This window comes from Periplaneta americana, chromosome 2 (genome assembly GCF_040183065.1).
Source record: "Periplaneta americana isolate PAMFEO1 chromosome 2, P.americana_PAMFEO1_priV1, whole genome shotgun sequence".
Taxonomy (NCBI): Eukaryota; Metazoa; Arthropoda; class Insecta; order Blattodea; family Blattidae; genus Periplaneta; species Periplaneta americana.
The window spans coordinates 20717373-20731548 of NC_091118.1; the positions used below are offsets into that span (position 1 = coordinate 20717373).

At 37.0% G+C, this 14176-nt stretch overlaps 1 protein-coding gene across 10 annotated transcripts in view; it reads right to left on the bottom strand.

Annotated features, from left to right (window-relative positions):
- LOC138715593 (uncharacterized) overlaps positions 1–14176 on the bottom strand; it is a 131024-nt gene that overhangs the window by 100524 nt on the left and 16324 nt on the right. For all 10 annotated transcript variants that reach the window (XR_011336515.1, XR_011336511.1, XM_069848684.1 and 7 more), the window contains 4 exons: positions 13851–14127; positions 11315–11446; positions 8476–8592; positions 2953–3054 (listed from right to left, as the gene is read on the bottom strand). Coding sequence is in view for 8 of the 10 variants with exons in the window: in XM_069848684.1 (XP_069704785.1) it covers positions 2953–3054; positions 8476–8592; positions 11315–11446; positions 13851–14127 (628 nt within the window). In the remaining 2 variants the exon portion in view is untranslated. The remainder of the gene's footprint in view (positions 1–2952; positions 3055–8475; positions 8593–11314; positions 11447–13850; positions 14128–14176) is intronic.

The window sequence follows — 14176 nt, forward strand, 5'->3', positions numbered from 1 at the left end:
TACTTTCTCATATGCTCGATTAGAAATCTCTTATGATTTGGAAACGTAATAAACAACTGTAATAAAATTGTAAACCAGATTAAGTTCTAGCCTAGATGCAAAGTAGAATTATACTGTACTTTTGTTACCGAAATAACTTTTACGTTAATTACGACTGAAGTGCTATTATTAAAAATAAAATAATGAATAATTAAACATGCATATTTAATGAAGTAGAAGCTAGGTGCTTGCATTCAATTAGGAGTTCACAATTAGCACTTCAATACAGCACATTTTTTAACCGGCATATAGAATGAAAAATCTTCACATGTAGAAAGTCTATGGTAATCATCACAAGATAATCATTTTCTAATTCCAAAATATCGCTCTAGAGGATCCTGGTTAATTTTTTTCTGTCTGAATATATTTAAATCTGCTATCCCACAAGAATAAATATATTTCGCTAGTGCTCTGAATTGTCACTCTAAATAATCCAAGGGTTCTTTCTTAGGCAAACGTGTTCTTTATATTGTCAATTACGTGTCATATATTTTCTAAAATCGTGTAATGCTAGAATCCTTTGTACAGGGCAGACGAGGGAGTCTTTGAGTTCAACGTATCTGCAAGGTCGTTCATTCACCTTTGAATTCTTTTGTATTTTCACTTTCCTCGAACCCATCACAGTTTATGACTCTAAAAAATGTACCGATTTTGAAAAACTCACACTAAACAGCTGAAATGCTGGTCTGGAGTTCATTCACTGGAAGGAATTACGGTCAATGTAACTAGACATAATTTTGGGCATTCAGGTGTGGAGTAATGGTACATAAATGCATACAAGCGCATGATCAACTAAGGTGTTCTTCTGATTTTCGGGTGTCACATTCAATTATTTTTTACTTGGATATTTAACGATGCTGTATCAGCTGTTGGATTATTTAGCGTCAATGGAATTGGTCATAGCCAGATGGTACTTGGTAAGGATACATTGTTATGAGAACGGATTGATGTCCTCTTCATTGGATATTTTCTCTTCTTTTCTTTTTTTAAGATATCGAGGCAAGTTTGGGAGAATATGTGTTATGGCATACGGTTTTGGTCGCCAGTTCTTGCGTGGAAGTCCTACCTCTTTACTGGCAATAATAAATTTATCGGCTCTTACAATCAAAAGTCGCCCTCGGTAGCGCAGTTGATACAGTGCTGGCTTTCAATGCTCGAGGTTGCGGGTTCGATCCCGGCCGAGATCGATGGCATTTAGTGTGTTTAAATGCGACAGGCTCATGTCAGTAGATTTAATGGCATGTAAAAAAAACTCCTGTGGGACAAAATTCCGACACACCGGCGAAGCTAATATAACCTTTGCAGTTGCGAGCGTCGTTAAATGAATCATGATTTTAAAAAATCAATCAAAACCGCAGAAAAATGGATATCACAGATATAAGAACAAGCATACAGTTTTCTGTGTTCGTGGAATTGCTCTACACCACTTCTGAAAAACAGTCTAGTCTATGGATGGATAAAAGAAAGTCTCTTCCTTACAGATTATAGAGTATCTATAATTGGATTTACATCAAGAACAAAACAATTAGGCTTATTACTACTCGCTCACATAAACGGCACAATAAAAATCACCCGAACACCACAAGAAATATCTTTTTAATTCCATAGTAGAACGAGTTCTACCTGCTCTGTCCATAGTATTAAGAGGAAAACTGCAATCTTAGAACAATCGCCACACCAATGTTTCACTCAGTTGCCGTGGCGACTCTAGGGGGTTTAAAAGTCCCATTAGACCCTTGCCGAGTTACCACACTTTCTATTCTAAACACTCTGACGTAAAGTTAACCCCTTTAAACGTCACGAAGGCATATACAAGCCATGGAGGTAGTGTTTGGTCACAGTCTACTATATACAGTCACAAAGCTTGAGTTTTGAGGGTGCTAGAAACAATACACTGTGACAGTTCTATTTTGCATTGCCTGTGATGAGGCGATATTAGCGATCCTAGTGGTGAGCAACTATCTAATGTTTGCATATTTACTACATATTGAGCTTCGCGACTGTATATACTAGACTGTGGTTTGGTTATGAATGTCATGGCTAACCTTGTTTTACATTACAGGTCCTGTATACTGGTTGCTATACAAATGTTAATTGTTGATTTCTAGTTGTGACTCAATAAAGATGAAGCTATATAAAATTATGATAAAATATTACAGTATTTACTTAAACAGGTAGAGCTATGCTTTCATGTCCCCAGCACTAGAATGAGGTGTTGTGGTCGGCACCATGCTGCAGCCACTTTTTACTCCCAGGAAAGATCCGATACTCAATTTGATAGGAAGCTGAGTGGACTCCAGGACTGTTTTGGAAGTTTAGCAACACGAAAAATCCAGGACTGAACCCGAAAACTTCCAGTCCATAGCCAGTTGCTACACCAACTCAGCTGATTGATTTCGCAAGGGCAGAATCTGGGCCATTTAAGCCCATTGTACACCCTATATGCAATGATTGTGTAAGTCGGACAGATAGCCAGGTGGCATATGGCCCTGCAGGTAACGTCCCATGAGCCCAAAGCCCTTAGAACCTAGATCAGCATCGGGAACTAGTATTACATGCAAGACTTCGCCCCGGCCTATTTTTACTACTGCAGATGATTAACAAACTGAAGAGGAAGTTGAGAATTGAAAGAGGGAAATAGGAGAACCCCGAGAAAAACCCTCTGCAATGTCTTTTTGTCCACCACAAATTCCACCCAGACCTGACTGGGGATCGAACCCAGACTGCCTGGATGGGAGGCCAGTGCATTAGCACTGTAGTCACAGACTAGCTAACAACTTAGTACCCAGCTGCGTGAAAAGATAAGTACATAGCCCAAAATTCTATACTAGAAACAGAAAAATGAGTGTGCAGAAAAAGTCTTATGTTAAGAGAATTCATACTGTAGAGTTGGCAACAAACATTTCCACCTACCTCTACATTTTCACATTTCACAACAGGAAAAGGCATCTGAATATCATCATTTGGATAAGAATCTAAAGACTCGCTTTCTTCTTTGATTATAACACCAATTTCCTGCAACAGGTTTTTTTTATACATTAATATTTTACATATTATTTACTATGGAAACTTATAATTGAATATGATGATTCATAACCTCTCTGGTTCACTGTCTTCTACAATAGAAGAAAATAGTTTCAGTTGAGCATAACTACTTGGAATCTGTAAATTCATAATTGGAATGAAGAGAATCCTCTGATTGAGGTTCTGACTGAAATGTACATCTATTATCAGGCAGTACATCTCACTTGACGATATGTGTCAGAGGAAGAACAATTGTTGGTATGCATTTGAAGTCTGACTAGTGTAATATGTAGCTAGTTGGCGATGTATGCAATGGAGGGGGAAAGGAACTGGCCATTCTACCCCATTATCTCCTGACCTAGTTGCCTCATATGTGATGCCTTCTTGGTATCACTTGTGAGATGTAAGAGTAATGGAACGGAGAAAAATTCTCTCCGGCGCCAGGATCTGAACCTGGGTTTTCAGCTCTACGTGCTGATGCTTTATCCACTAAGCCACACCGGATACCACCCCGGCGCCGGACAGAATCGTCTCAGATTAAGCTCCAACTCTTGGATTCCCTCTAGTGGCCGCCCTCTGAGACAATTCTGTCCGACGCTGGGGTGGTATCCAGTGTGGCTTAGTGGATAAAGCATCAGCACGCAGAGCTGAAAACCCGGGTTCAAATCCCGGCGCCAGAGAGAATTTTTCTCCGTTCCATTACTCTTACATCGGATGATGACGCAGAATATCTGCATGGAAATATCATATGTACTTCGGTACATTAAAATAATACATATCACTTGTGAGGTTCAGACCTGTCTTTGGACAGTTGACTAAACAACAACAATGAGGACAATGATCACTGTACAGGACATTTCATGACGGAATGGGATGGTAAACAAAGTTTATAAAAAATCATCTTCCTAGTTCCTACTGGAAAAAATTAAGAGCAATTATTAAGTTGTAGACAAGTAATCTGAGAGTGGGAACCCAGTGACTCTGACAAAGAATATATGAGTTATCAGTTACGAAAGTTGTTTACATTTAATACTCATAATCCAGTATTAAAATCAAATATGGATATGGAATGGTTTCGGACCTTATTAGAGATTGGATGAAGCCCAACTGTTAAGAACTAATCAACAGTGTTTTCAAAATTTAGCTTTTACAGAATTTGTAAAATTGTTAGCAAATAATGAGACAGTACGCCACTGCACTGCTTTGCGTTTCACCCTCAATCATTTTCGTTATTGTACCTATTTTAGAAGAGAACTACCGACATGGCAGGGCATGTAGCACGTATGGGCGAATCCAGAAATACATATAAGAGTGTTAGTTGGGAGGCCGGAGGGAAAAAGACCTTTGCAGAGGCTGAGACATACATAGATGGGAAGAGAATATTAAAATGGATTTGAGGGAGGCGGGATATGATGGTAGAGACTGGATTAATCTTGCTCAGGATAGGGACCGATGGCGGGCTTATGTGAGGGCGGCAATGAACCTCTGGGTTCCTTAAAAGCCAGTAAGTAAGTAAGTTCTACCGACATGGCATACTGGATAACGCATTAGACCTAAGGTCAAAAATATTATGTCGAATCCCACTTTTATAGTTTTTTTTTAATTTCAACATCATACTTCAATCAGTGGCATACTGGCCCAAAAAACATTTCACGCCATTACCTGCAAGTCTGAACCCGCAGGACCCCTCTACAATCCCTTAAATTTTTTTCGGTTAAATTCTGAAATATCTATATATATATATATATATATATATATATATATATATTGCCGGAAAATCTGGTTATAGTGTGTCTGTAACCAAACCTCAGAAAGATATGGATCCATGAAACAATTAAGGCAACATCTTCAGCACCGTGAATTTAAAACGTGGTGTGCATTCCCTTAGAAAGGAAAAACAGCTGTATTATTTGAAGAAGCACCTGCAGTCAAGTTGTGAATCATCAAGCATGAAGGATTATCAAGTTCTGAGTGAAGACAAAAACATTTTGGTGAAGATGTTATCTTTCAAGACGAAAGTGCCTGGCCACATCGAGAAAGATTCGTAAATGAACGAACTCAGGCTGCTGGTATAACCCATATGCAATGGCCTGCTTACTCACTGGACATGAATCCCATAGAACATGCTTGAGACCAGCTAAAGAATGCCATTTGCAGTCGTCAACCATCTGTTCAAACCCTCCACGAGGTCAGAGAGGCTGTGATCCAGGAATGGAATCGTCTAGACCAGCAATGCCTCAACAACCTGATTGAGAGCATACCAAGACGCATCCAGGCACTTGTCAGAACCAGAAAAAGCATGATGCATTACTAAAACAGTTTCTTTTAAATGTCCATATTACCAATTGCATGTAATTGAACTGATAGTGTATTCTCCTTACAGTACTATATTTGTCTTTTGTTTATTTATGCCTCAATAAAGAAGTTAAATGTAATTTTTTAATACTGTATTATATATGGTTAAAGTTGTTGTTGTTTTCTAATGCCAGGCGTTTGACAATAAAGTCATTTGAACTCTTGCACTCCAATATTTTTCAAAGATATTATCATGACCAGCCACTGAAGCACAGATTTTGAGGTGTTCCGAATCCATTTCTTGGTTTGAGTTGCGCAATGGGCAGTTAGGGGACTGATATATTCCAATTCTATGCAGGTGTTTGGCCAAACAATCATGGCCTGTTGCCAATCTAAATGCAGCTAAAGACGATTTTCGTGGTAAATCGGGAATTAACTGCGGATTTTGATGCAGAGAGTTCCATTTTTTCCCTTGGGATTGTGTTATCAAATTTTGTTTGTTGTAGTCTAAGTATGTAGATTTAATAAATCTTTTCACATAGTAATACATAGATTTAGTGACAGGTCTGTAAGTAGCAGTGCTGCCCTTCTTTGCTAAAGCATCCGCATTCTCGTTTCCCAGGATTCCACAATGGGATGGTAAAGTAAGCACAGGGTTTTCTTATTCAAACTCAATACTGGAATATGAAAAGGCTCTTAAAGTCTGTTTGGTTCCAAACATTTTTTGATGTGTATATTTTAATTTACATTTTACCTAGTGTTAGTTGGTCTATGTTGTGTTTTGCCACTATAGTTTTTCTTAGAACTTTATCAAGGTACTTCGTTTCAGGAACAGATTTGTTGAAATTTTTGTAAGATGTGCTGTTTAAATTGTATCACTCTCTTACAGTCAGCATTTAAAAACTGTGACTGTTATTGTCTTCATTATTAATAAAATTCATACTTAATAGACAAGCTGTATGTTGGGACTGATACTGAATATTCGGGATAGAGGTTCAAATTCCATCCCCCAACAATTTCTCAACTGAAATATTTAATTTCTTTATTCGTTTGTTATTATTATAACTTTCATTAATTTAATGGTGTCCCTAGACCTCAATACAGAAGTTATTTTCTAATAATAGTGTTGTTTTTTTATCAATATTGTATGTCTATTCATAATATAACATTGAGTGCAACTTTAATGAATTACATGGTGTTAATTCATATTAATATATAGCATTTAAAAATAAATGTCATAATCATTTTGTTCATAATTTAATATTTTTATTGATTTAGTATATTTCATTATATTCTGATTGTATAAAACTGTTCATTGTCTGTATTCTCCAGTAGCAATTCTGTGGAGTTATTTATTTACAGAGTTACAGACAGGAGTAGGCTAGATGCCGGCACCGGGTTTTCCCTTCTCCCTTCCTCATCTTCATCACCACTCATTCCAGACACTACACTTACTCATGCACTCACCCTAGTACACGACATAACTTTCCACAGATACATATCATTTACAGTGTGGCCCGCCGAAGTGGTGTACAACTAGAAAATGGGTCACAGTCCAGCCTTTCGCAATATGAGGAACCCGAATCACGTAAAAGTGAAGTGGGTAGGCATTCAATACATACATATTCTCATTGTATAAAACTGTTTATTGTCTATATTGCCCAGTAGCATTTCTGTGAGTTAAAAACGTTACAAACTGATGTATGATAAGACTTTCAATAACATACACACATATACTTCGCAGAGTGTACAAAACATATTGATGGAATAACAGTCTAAGTTATCCATCCGATTTTTTTTCCTCCTGCACAGTTAGCAGATTGTGACATAGATCGTTATTCAACCCAACTCTTCAATTAATTAAATATCTGCATGATTCTTTTACAGATATTTTCTAAAGACCTAGATCAACAACACAGTCTAGGATCTTTTACCTTTTTTTTTTTAGTTGTTATTTAACAACGCTGTATCAACTACTAGGTTATTTAGCGTCAATGAATTTGGTAATAGAGAGATGGTATTTGGCGAGATGAGGCAGAGGATTCGCCATAGATTACCTGGCATTCACCTCACAGTTGGGGAAAACCTCGGAAAAATCCAACTAGGTAATCAGCCCAAGCGGGTATCGAAATTGCGCCCAAGCGGAACTTCAGAACGGCAGGCAAGCGGCTTAACCGACTGAGCCATGCCGGTGGCTATCTTTTACCTATTCCTTCAGGAAATATCTTTTCTTAATAAAATGTTTTAGAAAACGTAATATTGAAGGTAACGATTAAGAAAAAAAAAATTCTTGAAGAAATAAATAAAAGATCCTAGACTATGTTGTTGATGTAAGTCTTTAAAACATTCTAGTAAAGAATCATGCAGATATTTAATTAATTGTAAATTTTATTGTGTAAATGCTTTACGGTCGTAAAAAAAATGCAAATTTGATATTATTTTTACAGGTAATTATTAGGCTAGCTATTTTAATATTCTGAATAGTGTTTTATAAAGAGTAATATATGTATATTAAGCATGAAAAGTTTTGTTCATTTAGCTTTTACAGTAGCTGAGATACTTACTTACTGGCTTTTAAGGAACCCGGAGGTTCATTGCCGCCCTCACATAAGCCCGCCATTGGTCCCTATCCTGAGCAAGATTAATCCATTCTCTATCATCATATCCCACCTCCCTCAAATCCATTTTAATATTATCTTCCCATCTACGTCTCGGCCTCCCTAAAGGTCTTTTTCCCTCCAGCCTCCCAACCAACACTCTATATGGATTTCTGGATTCGCCCATACGTGCTACATGCCCTGCCCATCTCAAATGTCAGTAACTGAGATATAAAAAAGAATTAATTTCACTTAATTTTTGCAGGCCAATGGTGTACCTCTCTCCTTAACTTCATGAACAGCAAACAGATTGAACCTTTTTATAACATGGCAACAAATACATCCTCTCCTTTGCACACTGAAGTTGCTTCTACCCTGAAATCCATTCTGTGCAACATATATCTCAACAAACGTTTACACTGCAGTGATGGCACAAGTAAAGATAGTAGAAGGAAGCACAGTGTTCCACATACAGGTAAGTTAATAAAAATAACTGGAAATAAATGTGATCTAAACTCACCTCTAGTGCTTCACACTTCACTGTGATAGAATCCGTTTCCATAGTTTCCGCAGGATTTAGCTCCAGGCCAAGAATTTGTGATGATTCAGTCTCATATTTTATTCTATTCTCGTCATCCTGAAATATTTTAAATTACGTCAGATTTTACACCCATTATAATATCTCCTGCAATTTGTGTATTTTTGTTGAGAATTTTAATGTAACTTTTATGCTATAATTTACAATATTCGACGCAGAATTACAAACTTTATCATTATGAAATGCATTCAACTCTACAGAGGTTCCTAAAACTCTTAGGGCCGATTGTATAAACCATTTAATCTTAGATCAGAGATTAAATTGATCCTTGTTCTAGCTGAACTTGGAATTTTGTGTTGTATAAAGTCTAATCTGAGATTAATTTCTCTCAAACTAAAGTCAACTTTGACTGAAGAAATTTCTCCGATTAAGTTAGATGATCCAAGTTCAGTTAGGCCTATTTCTTTTCTGTTTGAAATATACGAGTGGCAGACTGTGCAAATAGAATAACCATTGTTATTAACATTAATACATATGGTAGTTACACTTACACATATATATATATATATATATATATATATATATATATATATATATTTTTTTTTTTCAATTTCTTGCCTTAATACACAAACAATCTTATATTTTATAAGGCTCTGTCGTGTACAGCAGTATCAAATAACATAACCTATAATTATATTATGTTTATAACAACCATTAATTATTAATGATTGTGATAGGTACATTCATAAATTTTCAATTTGTCATTCTATAAAGCTTTATTATGTTTAGCAGTATCAAACACCATAACATGATAACAATTTGGAGAACAGTCAACCTTCTTCTTATTGTCCGCCATTATTTACATTGCACAAATAAACTAGTGTTTCCAACAGTGTGTACGAAAGTCGCCAAAAAGTAGTTGTAAAGTCGCTAGATTTCTCATTATCAACAAAGAAAGATTAAATTTTGTCACTATGAGGTGCTAAAAAGTTCGCTAAACCCCTATTTAAGAACTACAAAAGTTAAAAGAAATTGTTATTGAAAAAGAGTTAAAGTCGCTAGATTGGCAACACTGAACAAACTTGTACAACATGGTCGGCACATCACATATTTCACCTGTTTATGCGATGTTGCCAAATCCTTTTCACGTGAACTTAGATTGCATTTGAACCAAGGTAATTTGATCGCAGAAAAGTTTTATACAATAGAAGAAGAATCTGAACTCTGTTCACTTTTCAATCTTCGATCAAAGTTGATCTTTAGTCAGGGAGTTTTTATACTATTAGGCCTTAGTCAAACTTTTATATATTCCATTAACTCTGCGAATGAAGTTTGTTACAGAATAAACAGTTGAAGGTGGAGTATTTTTTCCCTACAACAATCACTGAAAAAAGAAGAAGGCGATTTTTTTATTGGGTTATTTTACGATGCTCTATCAACATCTAGGTTATTAAGCATCTGAATGAAAGGTGATAATGCTGGTGAAACGAGTCCAGGGTCCAGCACCGAAAGTTACCCAGCATTTGCTCGTATTGGGTTGAGGGAAAACCCCGGTAAAAACCTCAACCAGGTAACTTGCCCCGACCGAGATTCGAACCCGGGCCACCTGCTTTCGCGGCCAGACGCGCTGACCGTTACTCCACAGGTGTGGACAGAAGAAGAAGAACAAGAAGAAGGAATATGATGGTGATGACGAGACTGAAATGTGAGCATATTAATTTTAACTGATAAAGAAGTTATATTACCCTCAGATAAGAAAAAAGCTTCAGTTCTAGTTATGCAGCACTCATTGACACAGAATAACATGCAAGTTTCAAGCAACCACTTTTACAAAATTGCACGATAATAGTCTGCACGAGCTAACATTTTGAAGCCAGGTCCAGCTTGACCTATTCACCTCTGATCCTGGACTTGAATTGAGTCTGAAATTATTTTTAAAATTACTATCCTAGCCTGTCCAAAGCTTCGAATCAAAAGAAAGATAGTGAAGGGTAGAATGAAGGGATTAATTATCCAACTTATTCGTGTTACAATACTGGGTGTTTAATTCAAAGTGTGTCATGGCTCGCTGTATGCCGTCACGTGCCTAGTCGATGAGCCTAGAGAATTCAATCTTCCTACACTTCCGCAGAGGTGTATTACATATCTGCCAGAGAAGTTGCCTAGCAAGTACGGCGTTCATTCAGAAGAGTACTTACCGATACATACGGTAACACCTGTAGTGGCAGGAACGTGAACTGTTTCGAAACATGTACTGAGGTTTGTTTTTTCTTACTGTCAGGATATGGGGAGAGAGTTAAGACGATAACTTACGTATTTGTTGACGTTAACTTCGACGGTGGTCAACATGACACGGAGCATTTGATTTGTATTGTGGAATGTTGCCATACGCAACTGATAACAAATACCCTGCGTACGACTTGGCCGCAAAAAACACAGTTCGAAAGAGGTTATGGTAGCATATAGACCATACAGACCACCATCTGTTGCTATGACGTTCAAGGTATACTGTACACGTTCTCAAGTTTAGATTGAACGCCTTAATTAATAGGCAACTTCTCTGACACAAAAGCTGAAACTCGCTTCAAATCGCTGACTCATCAACAGTGACATCATGACACATTTTGAAATGAACACCCGGTAGTGCAGTTGGAGTAACAAATCTTAGATGGAGAAACAAGCACATAAACAAAATAACAAGTAAATCTAGTTTGAATACTGTGAAAATGAGCACTCATTGGTCATTGCTGACCCATGTTGTCACTTGTTATAGTCTACCCTAATAGATGCAAAAAGTAAAGAAAATAGAAACCAGTCTCACCCTTGATGACGTAATAGACAAAGGATCCTTTCTGTATTCGTTTTCATTCCCTTCTAGTCTGTGGTCTTGTAAAAACTCTGAGATACCAATAAACTCACTTCTTATACCACTTTCAACTTGGCCGAAATCAAACTGAAAATATAAAAATATCACAATTTAAGATTTTCACAATATTCAATATCATGCGACATTTTTGCGTTGTCACAGATGCAAAAACATTCAACAGTTCTAAGCTACATATTGGCCTGAAGAGAGTTTCGTGAACAAATTCCTGGGGTGCGAGTTCCAATGCATTCCAGGATTCATAAACTAATGAACGAATTCCAAGTGACAGGTTCAGTGCTGCATACATGCATACATATATTTATATGGTAATTCTTCAGATATGGAGGGTAGCTGCGAATATATTGAATAAGCAGTAGTGGACAGACGATAAGGGGTGGTCCTCCAGCTTGGGGGTTGGGCGAAGGGCTAACAACCCATCACCGTAAAAACAGCTTGTTACGAAACCTAACAACATAATTAGGAACATAAAATCCAGACGTTTGAGATGGGCAGGACATGTAGCACGTATGGGCGAATCCAGAAATGCATATAGAGTGTTAGTTGGGAGGCCGGAGGAAAAAGACCTTTGGAGAGGCCGAGACGTAGATGGGAAGATAATATTAAAATGGATTTGAGGGAGGTGGGATATGATGGAAGAGAGTGGATTAATCTTGCTCAGGATAGGGACCAATAGCAGGCTTATGTGAGGGCAGCAATGAACCTCCGGGTTTCTTCAAAGCCAGTAAGTAATTCTTCAGAAGAACTACACCAAAGAAGGCACAATTTTCTTTGGGACCTGTAGTTCTTACTTCCCCCTCCCTCTATGCTGTACTCGTAACACACCATTATTCAATTTAAATTCATAGCAAAAAAAGATTTAAGACATTAACTGTTCAGAATATTTTTACCTATTTACTTGTATAGCAATCAACCATTTCTCTCGGGCCAATACCACAATCGAGCACTGCAAACATTGGACAGAGATTATTTTTTTCTTGATTAACAGTTTTGTTATATTTAACATGTAGAATCACCTCTTACCATCCACCCTGTATAGTAATAAACACGTGTTTTTAATCTGCAGCCAAGAATACAGTACTTTCAACATCAAAAAATCCTTTAATACTTAGCCTAAACTAGCCCAGAGTTAGTTTCTCATACTCTGCTTCAAGTGTTGTTTATAGCTCTCTCCTCAGTCATACCAACATAACTTTGGTGCCATTACCAAAATTTCACGCTAGTGTACACTCATGCTATGTCTTGTATATACGAATTTTTGCAGGATTTTTCAAGTGCTGGGCAAAGGCTGGTGATCTTTTGTTTTGTCATGTTGTCAGTACTGATCTGTAATAAGATAACGATTTAATGCATTACTGTAGACCCCACTCTGCCTGTTATTAATTAGTAATTACCAACACAACATGCGAGAGATCCAGGACGAATTAAGGCTGGTTCACAATAAACCGGAAACTAGAATCGGAACGAAAACGAAAACGGTAAAATTGTTAAAATGTGTACATTTAAATGTGAGCATTCACAATTAACGAAAAGCTTGCCGGAGCCCGGGATCGGGAACGGAGAGTTGGCCAAGTTTCAAATTTGGCATTCACATTTCTGATCACAGCCCACTAGATTCATTCTATTGCCATCTAAAAGCTATTTTGTCGTCGTATATTTTGTAGCAAGAAGACCGTGACATAACCTATGCATTATTTTGTTCTGTGTTGTGCATCATGGATCAAGTTTTATTTGATGAGATTCTAATTTTGAAATCCTCACGTTTACGATAAGCGGCACGCCTCATATAAAGATGAGAAAATGAAGGAGAATACCTGGCTTTCAATAGCTGCATCTTTGAAGACCGATCGGAAGCAAATCATATTTTATTACTGTACTGGTTGTATTACACACTACATATTCACGCTTCAATTCAATAACTACTGTTGTGTTCATTTTTATTCTATTACAAATGTTCCTTCTTTAATTATTTTACATTATGGTAGACTTAAAATAGGTTGTGATAATAAAGATGCATGGGCATATTTATAGTACCGTACCTAATGAAATGTTTCAGTTGAAATTTCGAAGTTGGTTAACCTGTGTTTATGTTGGCTGCCTTGTACTCATGAGAGAACGCCATTGGTCAATTATACACAAATAACATCAGAATGAGTAATATCGACTTTACATATCGTTATTGACATGCATATCGATATGCATAGTTGTCTACGTTCTCGGTTTATTGCGAATCAAAAATTTTCATAATCACGTCCTCTGCTCCTCGTTTTCATTCTGGTTCTCGTTCCCGGTTTATTGTGAACCAGCCTTTACTAGGAAAATTACCATTTTATTATTATGCTCAAAGTACCATATTTGTGGCTGCAAACTAAAACCTGTATCAGAGAAGCAAATGAAACAAAAGAAAATTGTGCCCTATTTGGTGTAGTTTTTCTGGAGAAATACTATATATTGCTTGGCTCTCTGATTTTACCTTCTTTTGTGGAGTGATGAAAATATTTTCAGAAGTGGCATCACACAGTTTCTTTCTGCGATTTCGAGTTTTTCGTGTCGCTTTCTTTGGATGTGCATGGAAAATCGAGGGAACAGCACTAGAGTTCAGTTGTGGCACATTTGTATTTGGCCTTACTAAATAGTCCTCTTTTCTAAAATGTTCACTACAAATCCTTGAATGCCTTGTAGGTATAAAGTTTCTTCTTCCTACAGCCGCTACCCATTTCTTCAATGTATCTTCGTCTTTAAAAGGAAAACTGAAATATAACAAACACAACAAATATAACCAAGCATAGGCAGAAACAA